General features: G+C 32.6%; 5 protein-coding genes across 6 annotated transcripts in view; 1 reads left to right on the top strand and 4 right to left on the bottom strand.

Annotated features, from left to right (window-relative positions):
- Positions 1 to 649: 649 nt before the first annotated feature.
- Positions 650 to 3,977, bottom strand: LOC149481647 (peptidyl-alpha-hydroxyglycine alpha-amidating lyase 2-like). The gene is made up of 5 exons (XM_089705231.1): positions 3,710 to 3,977; positions 3,486 to 3,631; positions 2,937 to 3,135; positions 2,199 to 2,714; positions 650 to 1,922 (listed from the first exon to the last, which is right to left on the bottom strand). The coding sequence occupies exons 1-5, from the start codon at positions 3,839 to 3,841 to the stop codon at positions 1,803 to 1,805; spliced, it is 1,113 nt and encodes a 370-aa protein (XP_089561357.1). The 5' UTR covers positions 3,842 to 3,977; the 3' UTR covers positions 650 to 1,802.
- The window catches only part of Rab19 (RAS oncogene family member Rab19), a 35,645-nt gene continuing 17,769 nt past the window's right edge, over positions 650 to 18,525 (bottom strand). The window contains exon 5 of the transcript XR_016316841.1: positions 650 to 1,170. The gene's annotated coding sequence lies outside the window, so the exon portion shown is untranslated. The remainder of the gene's footprint in view (positions 1,171 to 18,525) is intronic.
- On the bottom strand, positions 4,071 to 4,874 carry LOC149481646 (uncharacterized). Of its 2 annotated transcripts, XM_089705238.1 has the most exons (3): positions 4,714 to 4,874; positions 4,540 to 4,650; positions 4,071 to 4,469 (listed from the first exon to the last, which is right to left on the bottom strand). In XM_089705238.1, exons 1-3 carry the CDS (start codon positions 4,720 to 4,722, stop codon positions 4,296 to 4,298), a joined length of 294 nt encoding a protein of 97 aa, XP_089561364.1. In that variant the 5' UTR covers positions 4,723 to 4,874; the 3' UTR covers positions 4,071 to 4,295. The 2 variants fall into 2 exon arrangements, with proteins under 2 accessions (XP_089561364.1, XP_089561363.1); XM_089705237.1 differs by having other exon boundaries at positions 4,540 to 4,874.
- Positions 4,976 to 18,513, bottom strand: LOC149481644 (uncharacterized). Its single transcript, XM_089705233.1, has 6 exons — positions 17,971 to 18,513; positions 10,079 to 10,343; positions 9,023 to 9,236; positions 7,728 to 7,874; positions 6,748 to 6,885; positions 4,976 to 6,116 (listed from the first exon to the last, which is right to left on the bottom strand). Exons 2-6 carry the CDS (start codon positions 10,341 to 10,343, stop codon positions 6,032 to 6,034), a joined length of 849 nt encoding a protein of 282 aa, XP_089561359.1. The 5' UTR covers positions 17,971 to 18,513; the 3' UTR covers positions 4,976 to 6,031.
- LOC149481645 (uncharacterized) lies at positions 10,352 to 12,664 on the top strand. The gene has a single exon (XM_089705278.1). It carries the CDS (start codon positions 10,643 to 10,645, stop codon positions 12,662 to 12,664), a length of 2,022 nt encoding a protein of 673 aa, XP_089561404.1. The 5' UTR covers positions 10,352 to 10,642.

The following is an 18,525-nucleotide window of genomic DNA, read 5'->3' as shown; positions in this document are numbered from 1 at the left end:
AAAAGTCGTAGAACAAATGTTGTTACTTATGATGTTAGCTATCTTGTCCTGCGAGGTTGCCGGTGTTTTACAAGTAACCCTGTATATATAAGGGATTTTAAATTAAACTATATGTGTTTCTCCTCTGAAAAAGATGAGACTTTATTTTAATATTTGCACATTTAACATACATATAACTTTTACATTAACAATGTTACTAAAATGAAAAATTTACTAACCTGAAAAAGAAACGACATTTAAAGTTTAATTCTTTAGTTTGAGAAGTCAAAGGCTTGCCTCGACCATGTTTTAACACTGGAGCCATATTGAATTAACAATATAAAGTTACAACACTTACACACAAATTAAACACTAGTTATGGCCCTGCCTTCATACAAAACTGCTAAATACGCCGTTCGCACGGGAATAGAATGTGGATGCGATTTCCCTTAGTTAGCATCCAAGCTTACGTCTTTATAATTATTAAACTGTATAAATTCATTCTTTAACTCCGGTCTGCATCGTGCAGACATGGGTGTAAAAGTCTCATTTTAGCTATTAAATGTAGTTTTTAAGTACATCTGAGTTTTCATTTGGGGCCTCCGGCTGCGGGACATGTAATTCACTTCAACAAATATTATAACAATAATAACAAATAATAACAACAATCAACAAATACAAAATTTATCAATTAAACTACGTACATAATAATTATAATTTTTGAATGAAATGTGCTTTATGTTCTAACGCTACCAAACGACTGCACGTGGCACCTGCGGACAGCGTAAACTGGTTTATTCTGGTTTTGTGCGTGTTTCCACTTTCCACTATCAAGTGACGATTTATTTATTTGTTTTGTTTCGTAATTATTATGGTCAAATATTAATTATGAAACAAATTATTATGGACACGATATTTTATTGTTTCACGGTAGTCGCCTTGTCGTTTGCTCAAGGACGTAAAATTGAATGATATATTTTTTTTTATAAAGTCAAAACCATTTTCTTTCAAATAAAAACTTGTTTTTATTGAAAACAAAAGTGTTGCTAGGAATAAGTATAAAATTAAATAGTAATGTTAGGATATCGAAACATTTTTGTATAGGCCAGAACGATATAGTGGAAACGCGCTCTAAGATCTGAGTAATATACACACCACTACATATGCAAAAATTTCTCCAAGCTAATTTACCTGTATTATATTAAAATAGAAATATCATCTATTAGTGTACGACAATATACGCCTTAACAAGAATAGTTAGTTTTTACGAACACTCTACAGTTGAACACCTATTCATTTAATTAAAGATATATTAGGAGAAAAAGATCTTATAACAATCAATTTATTATAATATAGCCTCTTTCTATACCTACTCCAGATAAAATATATTTTTTGTAATATTTATATGTAACAAAATAGGCAAAAAACGAATACAAGTACTGTACCTAAACGCTTTATTACTTTTTATAAAATTAAATCCATTAAAAAATTACCAAATAAATAACTAGTAATTTGAAATGCTCGCACCTTTTTTTGATTGGTACTTTCGAAAAACCTATAAAGTAACGGAGGCGTAAATTAGCCTACTAATGAAAAGCTATCTGAGCAATTTCCCACGCCATAAGAATACCTATTCATATCAAACATACAGCATACTAGAATACATTTATTTTTGTTCCTCTATAATATATTTGTGGATAGGATACAGACTATTATAGGTAAGTGGAATAGCTACGCGCGAATTTAATTCGCATTTAAGCAGGTCCCTATTCTCTAAACGCTACATCAGTTTTAAAGCTTCATATAGGAATGATGGCTAAGCTTTATTTTCTGTCATATACATCTGTTAACTCGAATTTCCATATTTTGTTCGGGCCGATTTCTGTGACGTAGAGGTGAGATCCATTACGGGTTACTGCAAGCGAGTGGGGGTTTGTGAAGCCCTGTAAACAGAAGAAAGTAAGATATATATATATATATAGAAGATAGATAGGTACACATACATACATATAAAATTTTCAGAATGTATGTGGCTCTTAATTGTTGATAAAGCCGCAGATCATGCCTGATGTATGGAAATACATTAAGTTATAACAACAGAAATTTTGTCTTATTTATTAATACATTATACTGCAGTAGATATTATTTGTAATAAATACTAGATTTTTTTGTGAATTGTGCGTTTCAATTGAAACCAGTAATTACAGTTACCAACTTACCGTAGTCGGTTCCCAGGAATCCAATATGTTACCATACAGGGCGTTAACAGTAAAACCTCGTACAGCAATATTTTGAGCGGTCGGGCCATTCACGGCGTAAATCATGTCACCGTGTGACGTCACTGCGAAAACTCGTCCCAAAGTCGGGTCCTCGATAACGGTCGCCGGTTCGAGCATCTTGGCATAGCTCTTCAAACCAGCTTTTGGGCAGACGATTCTCATGTTCTCTCTGTCAGCGACGCAGACCATGTCTAAATGTTCTAGAAGAGTCACGCTATGTGGAAGATTTAAGGTGAATGTATCTGCGAAGGAAGGTATGGCTAGGAGCAGTGTACCGGCTGCGTTGAATTTGAGGATTTGGTTGTTACAATAGCCATCAGCGACGAAGATTTCTCCGGTTGTGGCGATGGCAACGGATGTCGGCATGCATAGCAGGACTCTTCGTCTATAGGGATATCCAGCGGTAAACGCCTCACCGATCGTCAGTGTAGGATATTTGTGATTGTTTGGAGTGTACTGAAAATATAATCCTTGTTACTAAGTATGTATTTCCTCTTTAGTAGGTGTAATTTAACTAACTAGCTGCATGATAAGTTGGTAGAAAATTTAAAAGTTAGCTATGTAATTCTAAATATGTAATTATTAACTCTACTTTGAGAGCTTTAAGCTCAATATACTTTGACAGTTAATCTCGTTCAATTAATAATTTTCTGTTTGCGTTTAAGATTAGGACGTTACCTTGAAAACCTGATGTTTAGCCACATCTGTAACCCAAACATTATCATGATGGTCCACAGTTAAACCATGGGGCATGTAAAACGCATAAGCTCCCCAGCTGTGTAAAACAGAACCTGTTTGTGGTTCGAGAACTAAAATAGTGTCCTCAATAATTGGTCCTTTGTCCAGGTTTTGGTAGACATTAGATTCGTTGAAAGTGCTGAAAGTAAAATAATTGTCAGAACAGAAAGGCAGGAATCCTCCATCTATACTAATATTATAAAGCTGAAGAGTTTGTTTGTTTGTTTGTTTGAACGCACTAATCTCGGAAACTACTGGTCCGATTTGAAAAATTCTTTCGGTGTTAGATAGCCCATTTATCGAGGAAGGTTATAGGTTATATTTCATCACGCTACGGGCAACAGGAGTGGAGCCACGGGGGTGAAACCGCGCGGAGCAGCTAGTAAACTTATAAAGTGCTTTACTGTGAAATCTTGCCCATATATCGTGGGTTCACGTTATTTAGGTAATACAAACTTTGAAACGTTACACATATCTTTGTTCAGTTACCTTTCGTCCCATATTCTTTCAGCCCTATGAAATATGACGGGCTGTCCCAAAGAATTGATCGAGACGGCTGTAATTTGTCCCACATTTAGAGACTGTTGTGGCCAGTCCTTGACCTCTTGTGGTCTAAGAACAATGTCGTCTTTAGGCTGAAAACACGTCGCAATTATTTAAAGTTACTACCGTAATGAACTACATAGGTAAAACAATAGAATATTCATTCTTACCGCATGTAAATCGGGATTCTTTATTACATTATCTTCATTTCCATAGCTAAAGTAGTCGAAATTATCTCTCACCGTTTCGGGATCACAACTTATACCGTACAAAGAGAGAAATAACAATAATATCGGCAACATTTTGAAAATTACGTGTTTTGTCTGATGTTGAATTCGTTTGCTGTGTACTGAGATTTTATTGATTGTTAGTACTTTTATTAAGTGGCTCGTATATAACGCATGCGCGCTTTGGGTATCGCTTTCATGACAGAATAAATAACTGATTATATTACCAAGGTCAGGCAATAAAGCGGGGTTTGGGAAATCGTTAAGAGAAACTACATATACAGTTTTATATCGTGTTTATTTAAGGATAAATTGAAAAACAGTGGCTCAAGACAAAATGCTTATCTTCCATCGTAAATGGAAGTAAAATAACTTAGTGCTAAATATGAAAATAGAATTTGAAATTTTATTTCCTCTCCTACGGTATCAGTCTCAGCTCATGATCGTCACGTTTGGAAACATTTTTTGGGTGACTACAATTTGGAATGTAAGGAAATCTTGGTGCGAGTATTGTTAAAGAATTAGTGTGTTATTGTCCTCGCCATTGAGAGTTTGGCTGGGCCCATATGTATCCGGTTTCCGTCATGGAACAAACAGCATTGTAATATCTCCCAGGACTGCGGCAGTAAGACCAAGATGGGCATTTGCATCTGAATAACGTTTGAAACTCCTCCTTACATACTTCGTTCCACCAACAAGTTCTCTGGGAATTTTTTACGAATTTACATAACCTTCAAATCATTACAAAATTTTCTGTATAAAACACTACTAACCTCAGTAACATATCCTCTCACAGATCGGTCGGAATAGCTCCTCTTGACTATAGAAGCCGTTTCGAACATAGTATTCAACAAAAATATACACGCGATAATCACATATTGCACCTGTAAATACATATTAATCGTACCATAGCACAGTACGTATTGCTATATCAAATTTTTACTTACCCTAAACATATCAAAGGTATTCTAAAATTAGATACTATCGCTTGTCACGTAAGCTTTTCATTTCACGTCTACGTTTGAGCTTTGGCTCAGCTGTGTTATTCGTAGGGGATGGGAAATAGGTATGCGGAGTTTTGACGCTATTCCCGACTCAACTATGTCAACAAGTAAACTTATGTTCGCACTGTTGAGTCGTTCATTTATTAATGTAAAAGAAAATTCTACGGAAAAATATGTGAAGGAAAGATTTTAAAAGAAATTAAAATCATATCGTAAACTCTTTAATAATTCTTGTAAATAACTTATGATAGACAATTAATAACAATAAAATAAACATTTTTATACCTATGATAACCTAACAATACATACATTATAAAAATAATTTTAACTAATATTTGTCAGGATTTTTTATCACATTATTCCGTTATTCATAATGGTGATAGCTTAGAGAACAGTATTGTAAAAATTATATTTATTTAAACAGCTAAGAATTACGTACATTAATATTTAAGACTACAATAGAGGAATGTACCTTAAATTTTAAATGGCACTTATAGTAAGATTCATAAACATTATATTAAGATTTTGACTGATTTGTAAATATGAAAAGCGTATAAAATATTAGGACCCAACAAGTAGAAATCAAATAAATGGAAAATCACATACATTAAAATTTTAATCGTAATTATAAACATATACTGGGGTTTTATTGTATTGTATAAAATGTATCCTACTTCCCAAAAAATCAAGATCTAAGACCAAACAAATGCTTCTCTCGGCATTATTCATCCTTTCACCGGATTAATGATAATGTAATCTTATAAATAAAATGCTTATGAATGCCTTAATTTCACATCACTAATTTCTAGATTCACGAAAATAACTAAAAATGCCGCGCCTTTATTGTGCTCATTGTACTCTATTGACTGGCTTGTAACATTAAATTAAATCTAAAATTATACGGAACATGTTAGTACAAAACTAATATGTTTAACACTTCGTTATAAAGTTTAACTATCATTAAAAGATGACACAGACGATTGCCAATTAATAAAAAGAAAACGTTACGTAGAGACGTTAAATTACTTTTTGTTTTACGCGGAAATCCTTAATCAGTAATAACTTTCCTATTTATGTAATGTGTGTAATAATTCACGGACATTGAATATTTTGCTTGAAATAGATGTTCGGCGTTCTAGGAATATTGTTATTGTGAATCTAGAAGGAATTAGTGCAATAATTACATTGTTGTAAAGACTAAATTTTCTTATAACTTTGGTTGGACACTACCTCTACATTTGGGACATTTTGATTATCTTATTTACATAGCTTTTAGGTTATCTATTTCTATTTTATTCTCTTCGATATTATCGTGTTCTCTCCTGTGTAAGAGCTCAGCGTCTTCTCTGTTGAAAATAGATATAAATATGTTAATTTATTTCATCATTAAATCTTAACTCTACAAATATATAAAACAAGGCATTTATTTATATAACTTAACTTTAACCTTTAAAATGTAAAGGTGTCGGAAAATTAAAAGGAATTTTTATTCTTTCGTGGCGTGTGGAAGCATTGATGCATTCAATTTTAATTGCACTTGCGTTCTTTCCAATCTTTGTAATAATTATCGGAAATTTTGTGATTAATCCAGTTCATTGCTGGCTCTAACCGATGAGGTGTTATTATTTTTGTTTCCTAATTAAGGCTTTGGACGTAATTTGTTCGAAACTTAGGAAGCGTTTTACGCTCAAAATATAATTAATTAATTAGTGTAATGCCTTGTTTTTGTAAATGGGTTTGCGTGTTACTAAATGTCTGGAGGTCGCACTAATTCAATTAGCTGATAGCTGAACAACAATGTATTATTATATAACGGCCAATTTCTGTCTAGTGGATTGTTTTCTATATAATTATTGGCCTCAAAGAAATTACAATTAAACCATTATCTACTTATCCAGTAAAAAAAATATGAAAGTAAATATTTGAGCAATTTTCATTACATTTTTTTAAGGAATAATTATTTTTATTGTTACTCACGCATATTTGTTTTGCGTCGATTGGAAAATGCTCTTTGGACATAGTCTATAGTACGGCCAGCATTCACCCCCTGACTCTCCAGCTTGCTGGGCTTTCACATACTCGTCCAGAAGTGTAGCATATGGTGATTTACTTGGGCTAAAAACAGATAAAACGATATTTCAATTATAAATTTTTATAGAATAGAAAATATCGATCACACTTGGCGGGATTCGAACTCGCGTCTTCTGCCTACATGTTATAAAATTCAATATTTTAAATACTTTTAACGATTAATTAATGAAGAATTTTAAAATGCACAAAACATTCACACAGTAAAAGAACTAGAAATACTATTATTATCTAGCTTTATGGTGTGTTTTAGCCTTAGTTTTAGCATAAAATGAAGAACATTTGTTTTCTTCATTAGATCAAATAAATTAATAATTAATTAATGAATATGGGTTATTAAACCGTAAGGATACTGGTTTTATGACAGAGTAAATATTGGAATTTTATTTCAATCAATAATTCTTGAATAAGCTAATCTGTGTTTCTGTCACACCATTTTACATAAATTAAACTGGTGTAAATTATAAGCTCTACATTTTTAGCTAGATCTAAAAATAGACCTACTTATCTGCAAATGGAGAATTAAGACAAATAACAAGTACCTAACTGCAACTAATAATAACTTGTTATAATATTCATTAATTATAATGTAATTATAGAGTTCATTGATAGAAATTAGAATTTATATAGAAATAATAAAAGTGGATTGGGTTAATTGCGAATGTAGATTTGAAAACTTGCGAATGTCAGTTCATATAGGTTCGTATTATTATAATTATTACTAGCTACATGTTAAATTTACATAATTTGAAATTATCCAACACTTATCTTGAAATCAAAAAGTTAAATCTATAAACCAAATTATATTATGAACCAACAGCTCAATGGACTATAAAATGTTAAAGGCATAATTTTTATCATTTTCTTACCTGAAGAATAACTTCATGACTTCGCCAAGAAATCCAAAATTGTGCAAAGGATGCGCATGCACCTCGCAAATGGCTCTCAAAAAGCACTCTTTTCCATCTAATCCGAAATTAGCCAGCAGGTCTTCCGCAATTCCATACATAAGCGCTCTATAAAATAAACAAGATTTGTTATCTATATGTGTTTATCAAATACTGGAAGCAGTTTTCAGAAAAACAAAGTAACACACAGCAACGAGTCTTTACATTTTTGTAATATGTGACAATGACTAAGCTGAAACCCAGAATATAATTTATGGACATAATCGTATGCTCATTTTATGCGTATGTGCCGTTTTTTATTATACTGTATAGCATGAGATTTATTATATTTCTGTGGCAGTTAATGTAATATTAACAATTAACATATTAAATTAGATGAAATATAAATGTGTTTTCTATCAAAATAATGCATGTAGGTCAACTCGACAAATTTTCTATGTCAATACTCAATATCACAGAAAAGAAGTGGAGAAGTTACTATTACCTCACTATTACTGCATATCCTGGGTAAAGGTATGATACCCAAAATAATTAAATTTCACCTCACCAAAATCATTTCATAATTTGGCCAACCAATTACGTGTGACACCTTAAAAATATTCGCAGACGACCCTAATTATCAATCAAGTCACATCAAATAAAAAGTGACAATAAATCCTCTAAACATTACATAATTGAGAGGAGCAAGTGAATTCTAATTACTATTGTACTAGCGTACTTCCTTCACGCGATGCCAAATATTGCGTGCCGAAATCGCGATGTCCTATCGAGGCGAGTGAAAGTAACGGACGATTATTGTCACACGGCCATAGTCGTGTTTACGATTTTATGCGTCCTTTAAAATAACAGTCACATGTTCCTTTAGAGATTTTAGGGAAATTTATAGCTCTTAAATAACATACAAGGGTGTCGTTTATGATCTACAAATCTTAGTTTTTCCGGAATATTTCTGATATTGTCAATGTAACACTGTAACTCCTACTACTAAACAGCAAAGATATTATATACTAACTAGAGGTCTAGGTCATGGACTGCAATAGGCAATGCTTTATATGCAATAAATGTAAATTTTATTCAATTGGAAAAGATCGCAATTAGTTATGACAATGTCCTATACAATAGGGAGAGCTATGTATTATTTAAATAACGGCTTATTTTTCTTTTATGAAATTACAATAAAGAGAACCGTTCATAAGTCACACAATCATTACATCACACAATCAGTCACAATATTATTATAAAAGTTCAATACTTGCCTTTCACCTCCGTGAAATTTGTCAAGAATAACCTTCTCAGCTTCAGGGGGTATTTCAGAATCTGTGGATCTCTTCCCTCGTCTATGCTCTAGGTATTGTCCTACATAATCTGCCATTACAGAAGCTGCTGTCCTTCCCATGGACCTCGCAAAAATTGGCGGCAAATCACCGTAAGGATTCTCGTTGTCAGTCAAACCCAATTTATCGAAATCAACTGCAAATATAGGTTATTTTCAATGTTTGTTACGTGCAAGTGTTGTTTTGTTAGCATTTATAGAAGAGAGTAATTCATTTTTTAGATATTTGTTTTATGTTTATATAAGCTAAAATGTCTGGTAAAAGCTTAACAACATATTATTATTAATATTATTATCTTATAATAAAGGTCAATAAATCCAAACTACTAAATACTCTACGCGCTTTTCCTTTTAATTTGGTAAATTCATTCCATTTTATATCTACAATCTACATAATATATATTCTATCGATCTACCTATTATTACGGAACTATAAATTAATTATAATTTATTACTTAAAGTTACTATTAAGGTTTTTTATTAGTCCTATTTAACTACCTTATGCGCGCTAATGTTTTAATCGCTCTATTTACTACTGAATTCTATATTTAACTCTATGTTACATTAGGTTTGTTCTACATTTCTACGTAGTTCATTTTCAATTTAAATACTGACTTTTACATTCCAGCTGATACATAAGGGTACCTGTAAATTGGCATACTTGATAATAACACTGTAATAGTAGTTACATAATTAAAGTATTGTTTAAACATTGTCGTAGGTATTATCTACACGAGCCTATCGTAAAACTTAGGTAATGCAGCAATATGCCACAGTTTTGCTCTAACATCTTGAATCATATTATATAGAAATTCGTTGTTACTTACGATGGATAAGAACATAATATTTTCTTATGTGAGATAGCTTAAAGTTTTTTTGTATACACATTTCATAGCCAGTGTCTAGAGAGCCTTCATCTTTGCTCTACATTGAAAAATATTCCTAACTAAATCATTTAAACGTGTAATTCTGTACTCACTTGTAAACGGGAAACTTATCGTCATATTCGAAAGGAACCCCTTCGGCGGATGCCTCACAAAGGGCATGGATATCGAAGGGGTTATCGTCATAGTCGTTCCTGGGGGTAACGCCAAGCGGCCATCGTTCGTGATCCATAGTATCCTCTTCTGTCGAGAATGAGGTATATTTTCTTTGCCTTCCTCCTGGGTATTTGGTGAAGCCATTGGGAGAAGTGCAGCTAGTGCTATGCTAAGTAATACGCGAGGTATTCTCTCCATCGCCATCTGTTGAAGACATTTTTTTGTTGTTTTATTAGCTTTTTATATAGACATTATTCATAATAAATAATCCACAAAATAATCTCTTGATTTTAGTCAACCTAATATTATCATTGCTATTTCGAATACCTTTGTATCCATCCATCAATCTAATAAATTAATACGCCGTAAATGTCAAATGTATTTTTTACGTCACTCAGTATTTCTTAAATATTTTACTCAAGATTTTACTTATTTCATAAATCTATGTGTTTTATATTATATTCGATTGTATGTTGATATTGTAGGTGTAGTTTTTTTTCAGTATGAACTTATCACAGTGCAAACACATTAGAATACGTGGGAATGGCGATTATGCAGTAGATATAGAGAGTTTTATAAAATCACTAGAGGTACAATACAAAATAGATTTACGATCGATAGATCAATGGAAAGATGTTATAAAATCCATGTTTGAGGTGAAAAATGAAATGAAAAGTAAAGTACGAAACGCATTTGTACGAAAGAAAAGCATAATAGAAAAGCTCTATGTACAAAAATACCGAAAATCTCCCTTTTCATTAACTGCAGAGTTAGCAAGAACTGCTGAAATTTGGCATGAAATGCAGCTAACTAAACACAAGAAGAAGGTAGTCGATATTAAAGAAGCAACTGAAACAATAATTACATTTAAAGGCAAAGACTATACGAGTGAAGAATTGATTGGTGAAATAAGTGATGTTGAATTAACAGGTCATCCTAATACAGAGGTTGTTGATTCTAAGGAAACAATTCATCCTGATTTAGATCAAGACCTTAAATCAGAAAGTTCGCAGAGACTACCTGTCATTATTTGCACAAATCCACATAAATTGATTTCACCCATTGGTTCCCATTGCACTGCTTTAAGTTATCATTCATATAATACCTCAATTAAAGATGAGCCCGAACGGACAGAAAATAAGGAACAGACAAACTTTGTCTTAGAAAAAACAAAATCCATACGTTGTTATCCTGAAGGAATTAAAGTGTGCAACGAAAATGAACGATCAATTAAATTTACTCTACGAAATTGTACAACCGATTGTATCTATGTTCGGTTTAAGGATTTATCTAATAAAACTTCTATAAAGAAATTTAAATTAACTCCGTCTACACCTGTGAAATTGTGTGCAGGTCTTTCTAAAGTTTATTGCTTGAATTTTAAATTAATGCCAGGCACTAAAGTTTACGAAGGGTTTTTAAACTTTAGAATCGGCTTCATTTCTTATAAGAAACCAGAAGAACTTTTGAGTGTACGATTTATTTGTGACTACAATGAAAGGCGATCAATTGATGTTACTGAAACTGTTTATATACCACCAGTATATTTATGGCAGCTTACAGGTAGTAAATATCCATTTGGAAATATTAAAATTAATGTAAATGACGATTATTCCTACCATTTACACATAGGAAAACAAGACATAAATTTTTATGAACTTTTGTCTGACGAAAGCGTAAATTCTCTTCATGTAGCAAGCCCAAACTCTGAAAGTGTAATACAGAGAAATGATGATGTTGAATCAGAAAGCGCATTAATTTCATCAACTAAGTTGGATAATCAAGAAAAACCTGAAGAAATAATTGAAACCATTGATATTGTTAATGGTGTCTTAAATGAAATAATCACTATTTCTCTTCAACCATACTATCTAAAATCGACTTACTTATATTTGCATCCACATAGTGTACAAAATATCAAAGTATATTTTACAAAAGCAGAACACATTGGATCTCATCAATATTACTATAATTTAGATTTTTATAACCCTAACGACGACAGTGTGGTTATGCGAAAAACTATCAAAATCTTTTCTGAAATTCTGCCCCACCCTATTCAAATTCATCCTATTATGTTAGATATGACAGAATGTCCTATTAAATATGGAATATATAGAGATTATTTCACTATAGTAAATACGCACATATTTGTACCAGTAACTATTAAAATTAAACTAACAACAAAAATGAAGAAAATTTTTTGTATTTCACCAATGGAAACTTTAGTACCGGCACAATCAGAAGTTAGATTTGAGGTGCATTTATGTCCAAGAAGTGTATCATTCCCAAGAAATGAAGAAGATTCCGTACATTTTACTATAAAAATAATTGTAATAGGAGACAAAGCTATATACGATAATGCTCCGCCAATTTATTATGAGCTCATTGTTCCTTGCGCCTCAGAATTCAAGAGAATTTATGGTAAAAAATACTTTAAAGATTCTCCAGGTTCGAGCCTAAAATTACTGGAAACCACTAGCGAGATAGCAAAACAAGTATCCACAAAAACTGTCCCATTTAAATAAAAAACAAAAAAGGTCTGGACAAGGTTACGTGTCTTATATAATTATTATGAAAATCAACTCCATTGAAACTCATTATCAATTTATTATGTTCTTTCGGTCACACTATTTTAATGAAAATAACTTCGTAGCAGCTATGTATTCTAAATGCATGTGCAACTCTACACACGCACATTTTCATTGAAGCAATTTTCAAAGGAATGCTGCATGAAATTACGGAACTGCACAAATAGGTTATTTACACTATAGAATAAAATATCTGAACAAAACGGTACAGGAGTTTAAATTCAATAAACATTGTATTAAAGATGCGAAGATATCCCACCGTTATATGTTTTCTATCTCATATGTTGTTGACTATGCTTCCATTAAAAATAAACAAGTAACGACAATAAAAGTTAAGTGTTGATGTTTCAAGGAATGTTGTAGGCGAGGACGGCAAGGATTAAACCTGTTAATTTGACCGACTTTTAAGTGTTACGGGTCAGGCAAGTTGATTGCCCGTACCCGCATAATATTCAGACCTGCATCACATGAACCGGTTTAATACGACAATCGTTTATAAATCAACGTAAACATCGATTGTGTTATAATATTATTATGATCGAATCATTGTTGTAAGATTGGAAACTATGAATAGTGTTACGTGTGTGTGAGTTTATATAGAATGAGTTAATATTTTACGTATTGCTCTTTTGAGTTGGTATATGTATTTAATGTTTAATGACAAAGAATAGAGGGGGTGTTTAATGTTAAGCAACGCCTAGAGCTTCAGTAAATAGTCTATATGTTTGGGACGATAGAGGAAATTAGCTGTTCTACAGCTACCTAATCTATATATATGAAACTCAAAGGTGACTGATATACTTAGTGATCTATCAACGCACAGCCCAAACCACTGGACGTATCGGGCTGAAATTTGGCATGCAGGTAGATGTTAGGACGTAGGCATCCGCTAAGAAAGGATTTCCCGAAATTCTTACGGGAACGGGGAAAAACGGGGATGCACGTACAAAGTCGTGGGCGGAAGCTAGTCTTCTATAAGTTGCAAAATTACGATAATATAATTAATGTCAGAATAATATTTTAAGAGGATATGATCATTAATCCCTTGAATGAATCACTCAATTTGAGATAAGGCTTTTTTTTTTCCTTTTATCTCTATTAAATGCATTAAAGTAATATGTAGAGCTGATTTTAAACGCGATTTATTAATTATTATATTATTTACCCCAACGATTCGAACAGCGAGTGTGGTCAGGGGACACAGACTTTATTTCTTAAAATGCACATCTAAACTCTTTAACTTACCTATGATTTATTAAAATCAATAGATGGATAATAAATTAGTCAGAATACCAATGCGTTTGTGCACTAGAGCGTTATATTTCTTCTGGCTACATGTGTAAGTCTGAATTACATTTCCCACTAGGAACATAATTAATTTGTCGCATGTTCGTGTTTGTAATTGTGGTGTGCGACATGATTATTTAACATTACTACATAATCACCTTATTAAATAAACAAGGGTATAATTAATGCGTATGGAATATAAAAAAATATTTATATGAGCGTACTTGCATAGCTTGAAAGAACAAATTAAATAGATACGTAGTTACTAAATTATTACAGGTGTTCTGTAATTATTTTCTACTTCTGTATGTTTAGGTCCTGCTATTATTAGAGAACTATATTATTAAATAATTAACTATAATTCGCAATACTTCATAAAAAGTAATTAAGTTAGTACGTTTTTAATAAAAAAGTGGCAGGTTATAGATAATGTTTTAAATTGTAATCTCTGGAAGTTTTGTTTTTTTTTAATTTACCTACAATTCAATGCGATATAGTTTACTAGCGGTCCGCCCCGGCTTCGCCCGTGGTACATATTTCTTGTTCTCTATGTTCTTCCTCAGGGTCTAAAAATTGTCTGTGCCAAATTTCTTCAAAATCGGTTGAGAGGTTTAAGCGGGAAAGTGTAACAGACAGACAGAGTTACTTTCGCATTTATAATACTAGTAGGGATAGTTCTTAAAACTTAGAAAATTAATGACCGTAGAGGGTAGAGTGTAAGGTAGAGAGTCAACTACTTATAGGTGAAGATAAAAATAAACATAATGAAAAATAATTGCATGCTGATATATCAGTGGAATTGTTCATAATTCAATCCTTCTAGGACGTTAGTCACTGTTGGCAAGATTTATTATTCTGATAAAGTTTTTATTCATAGATGGTAAAGACACGGAAATACATTGTACTGTGTACTTTGGTGACTCTACACTGTTTCTGCTTTGTAAATATTCCAATTAATTATTTAACAAACTTCCTTTGATAAGACTTACTGGTATAAATTTTAATGTCCCCGAAGACTATAAAAAGAACATAGGATGTTCTTTGTATTCTTTGGTATAGACTATAGAGTATAGACCGTACTTTCATACATAACTTCCGATAAGGGTTCAATTAAACATTATTTTATATTGAAAAATAAAGCGTAGAAAAGACAATTAATTTCTTATGTGAATCGGTTTGGATTGAATCAACAATAATAGCTTTTAAACCCAGCTTTTCGCACGGGGAAGCTGCGTTCCCCCGCGTAGTCAAAGGGAAACTATAGTTCCCATTTCCGTTGTATTTTCGCGATAAAAATTATTCTATGTTAATCCAAGTTACCCCCTATGTGTGTGAAAAATTTCATGATAATTGGTCGAGTAGTTTTTGAAGGAAGAACAAACAAACAAACATACAAAATTTCGCATTTACAATATTAGTAGGATAATTTAACAAAGAAGACATCACTTAATAATAATTTTAAAACTAAAGAATAAGCGAAGAAATAAAAAGTAGTCTAAAAATACACACCAAATTCAAGCCTACTTATAATTCTCATCACGGCCTTGTCACTGCTTATATAAAAAGTTCAGTCGAGATCGAATATCGATAAGGTATCGATTTTTAAAGTGTAATCACGAAACCGATTGGTATGCACATCCCATTCAGCTTTCACGATGTAAATTACATGCACCCCCTTGATTTCGTTAATAATTTGAAAATTTAAATCGGCATGAAATGTATAACTCTTTTATTTTTTTTTTTTCATGAAAGTGAACTAGTTTTGAAAAGAAAACTATATTATTATTTAGTTATCATATTGAAATGAAATTTAAAAATTAATGTATCTAGTAATAATTTTTATACATATAGATACTTTAATTAAGTATCTTCTACGGCTCAATAACAACTACATAAATAAATAGGTACATCAAATTTCTAGTACACTCAAATAATTCAGTCGCATGAAACGTCTCTTCATAAATTCGTATCCAGTTTCTTCCGGGTGACCTACAGAAAATCTAGATTTACAATGCCTCGTGATGTATTGGACTTATATGAGCGTTTTCACCCAAATGTTTTATTGTTTTAACTTGCGGCCTGCTTTATTGCAACGTGGTCTTTTGTTCCTATCAGAAAATGCATTCTAGCTGACATCTAGTATCAGTAAGCTTATTCACAAACGACATTTTTGGTATAAAGTTTACCGATGTCGATGATATTTCAAATGTAAGTACGTATTTTCTTATATCTAGATATTAAACATGTCGCTGATATAAATACATCTTATCTTATCTTAATATATATAAATCTCGTGTCACAATGTTTGTCCTCAATGGACCCCTAAACCACTTAACCGATTATAATAAAATTCGCACACCATATGCAGTTCGATCCAACTTGAGGATAGGATAGTTAACATGTAGGTACCACGGGCGAAGCCGGGGCGGACCGCTAGTATCTATTTATAATCATTGTTATTAGTTCATTGCTCAGAAAATTCGCAAAATCGCCATTCCAATCGGAATATGGTTTGGTCGGCCGATTATTCAGTTTTTCATATTTTTGATTCACTCTAGTGGAAAGTATTCATGCGAGTATACTTTCCCTTATGATAGACAACGAATTCACGTGAATTGAAGCAGTACTTGATTATAATTGATTTATAAGTCAGTTATTACGAAATTCTGAAACGCAAACAATATACGAAACAATTATAATACAAACTGCTATAAGTTATACCACTATTAAACTATAACTGCTAGGTAAATATTATATGTATAATTAAAATGAATACTATGTATAGATGCGAATAAGCGAATGTGTGTTTGTCTGTCTCTTCTGGCACACGCACAACGGTGCAACCGATCGTAAATCTTACCCTGACTACACTTTGATGAAGATGATAGATTTTTACGGCATCAAATCCATTACTACATTTTAACAGTAAAATCTAAATTTAAAATTAATTTAATTTTGTAATATAACTATATTCTTGAAAAAATGTTTCCCTCAAGACCCGCAGATTCGCATTTATTTATTTAAAGTAATTTTCTAGGTCACAAAATTTCTAAGGTTATAATAATAATACTGCATGAATCGTAGTTAACAATATAATAAGGTGCTGATTAACAGATGACAAATTATTCGACGCAAGGACGAAATTATATTCTTTTCCGAGGTGGAGGCGAATGTAATAAATCACAGATCGTAAAAATCGGTGAACCGTTCTTGAGTTATAAAGAGTGCAAACTATTTATTTGCAGGACAGACGGTCAGATGATATGGACAAGTAATTATTTAATTAATGCGATTAGATATAAATCTTATATTACAGTAGCAGATTCGACGTCATAACGTCATTCTTGATTATATTAATTAGGCACGTGCCCTGAAAACGTACGAAGGGATTTACTATGAGACTGGTCCCATAGTTATAGCATATCATGATATCAGTATATACCTACAATACCCATTCTTAACCTATACCTTACATACAATAACCATTATTACATTAATTTGTCGCAATTAGTCATTCAGACGAGGCACGATCTTTGGCCTAGATCTATGTATTAATGTCGCATAAAATACACATAAATATTAAATACTATTTCTAATGAACATTCTACAGTTACTGAATATAAAATTTATGATACTAGTCATAAAACTCAGTCTTTTTCTAAACTTGTTTCATAAAGTAGGTAGTGTGACAAAAACCTGTCATTCTTTCCAACGGCCACCGGGTTAAATAATTCAGTGAACTATTTGTTAAGTGCTTGCCGTAGGTAATGCTACATCGTTCGACTGATTTCCGATACTATCTATAAAATAATAATAAAAAAGTTTGCAATACTTTTAGCGGCTTAAATAAATTCTGCCGGTTTTATATTGTTATAATTACAACGCTTTTATGATAATTTTCTGAAATAACGAAATCCGAAGAGAGGGAAAATTTAAATATAAAGAAAAATACTTACCAGTTTTATGAACTAAATTAAATAAACACGAAGCACACGCGCGTATATAGTTACGAGATATCACTAGGTATATATCACTCAGAACGTCCTTCGCAGACGATCATCACACGGTGTATCGGCTGATCAGCTGCACAATGCACCCGTTAGTCTCGTTGCGTTCTTGCCAAAAATTTCGCTAACTTTCGGCAACGGTCGCGCATAACAAACACATTTCCATGAAATCTGTCCTCCTTAATTCGCGGCGAATTTTCCCTATGTCATCGGTCACGATGGTCGCGTCCTTGCGTCCGGCCGTCGAGTGGTGTCGGTTTGGTATTCACTTGCCGCCAAAACTCTCTTCGTTAATTGAGATGCACGCGGCGTCCTTCGCTTTCCTCTTTATGAAACAATGGAGCGTGCGTGCACCCGGGGGTGATAGGTGGTCCGTCATCGTACCGCGAGCCCGCGTTAATACGGTTTCATAGTAATGTGAGATGTTGCGAGCGACGAGGTGGCGGTGCTGGGTCGGAATGGAGGCCTGTACGCGGTGTAATCGTTCGCTGTCGACTAGCGAGT

Source organism: Colias philodice, chromosome 16, assembly GCF_061535455.1.
Source record: "Colias philodice isolate Cphi_HAF_F1 chromosome 16, ilColPhil1 Martin Lab GWU primary, whole genome shotgun sequence".
NCBI lineage: Eukaryota > Metazoa > Arthropoda > Insecta > Lepidoptera > Pieridae > Colias > Colias philodice.
Note: the sequence above shows the minus strand (reverse complement) of the source record. Positions and strands in the feature narration are given on the sequence as shown.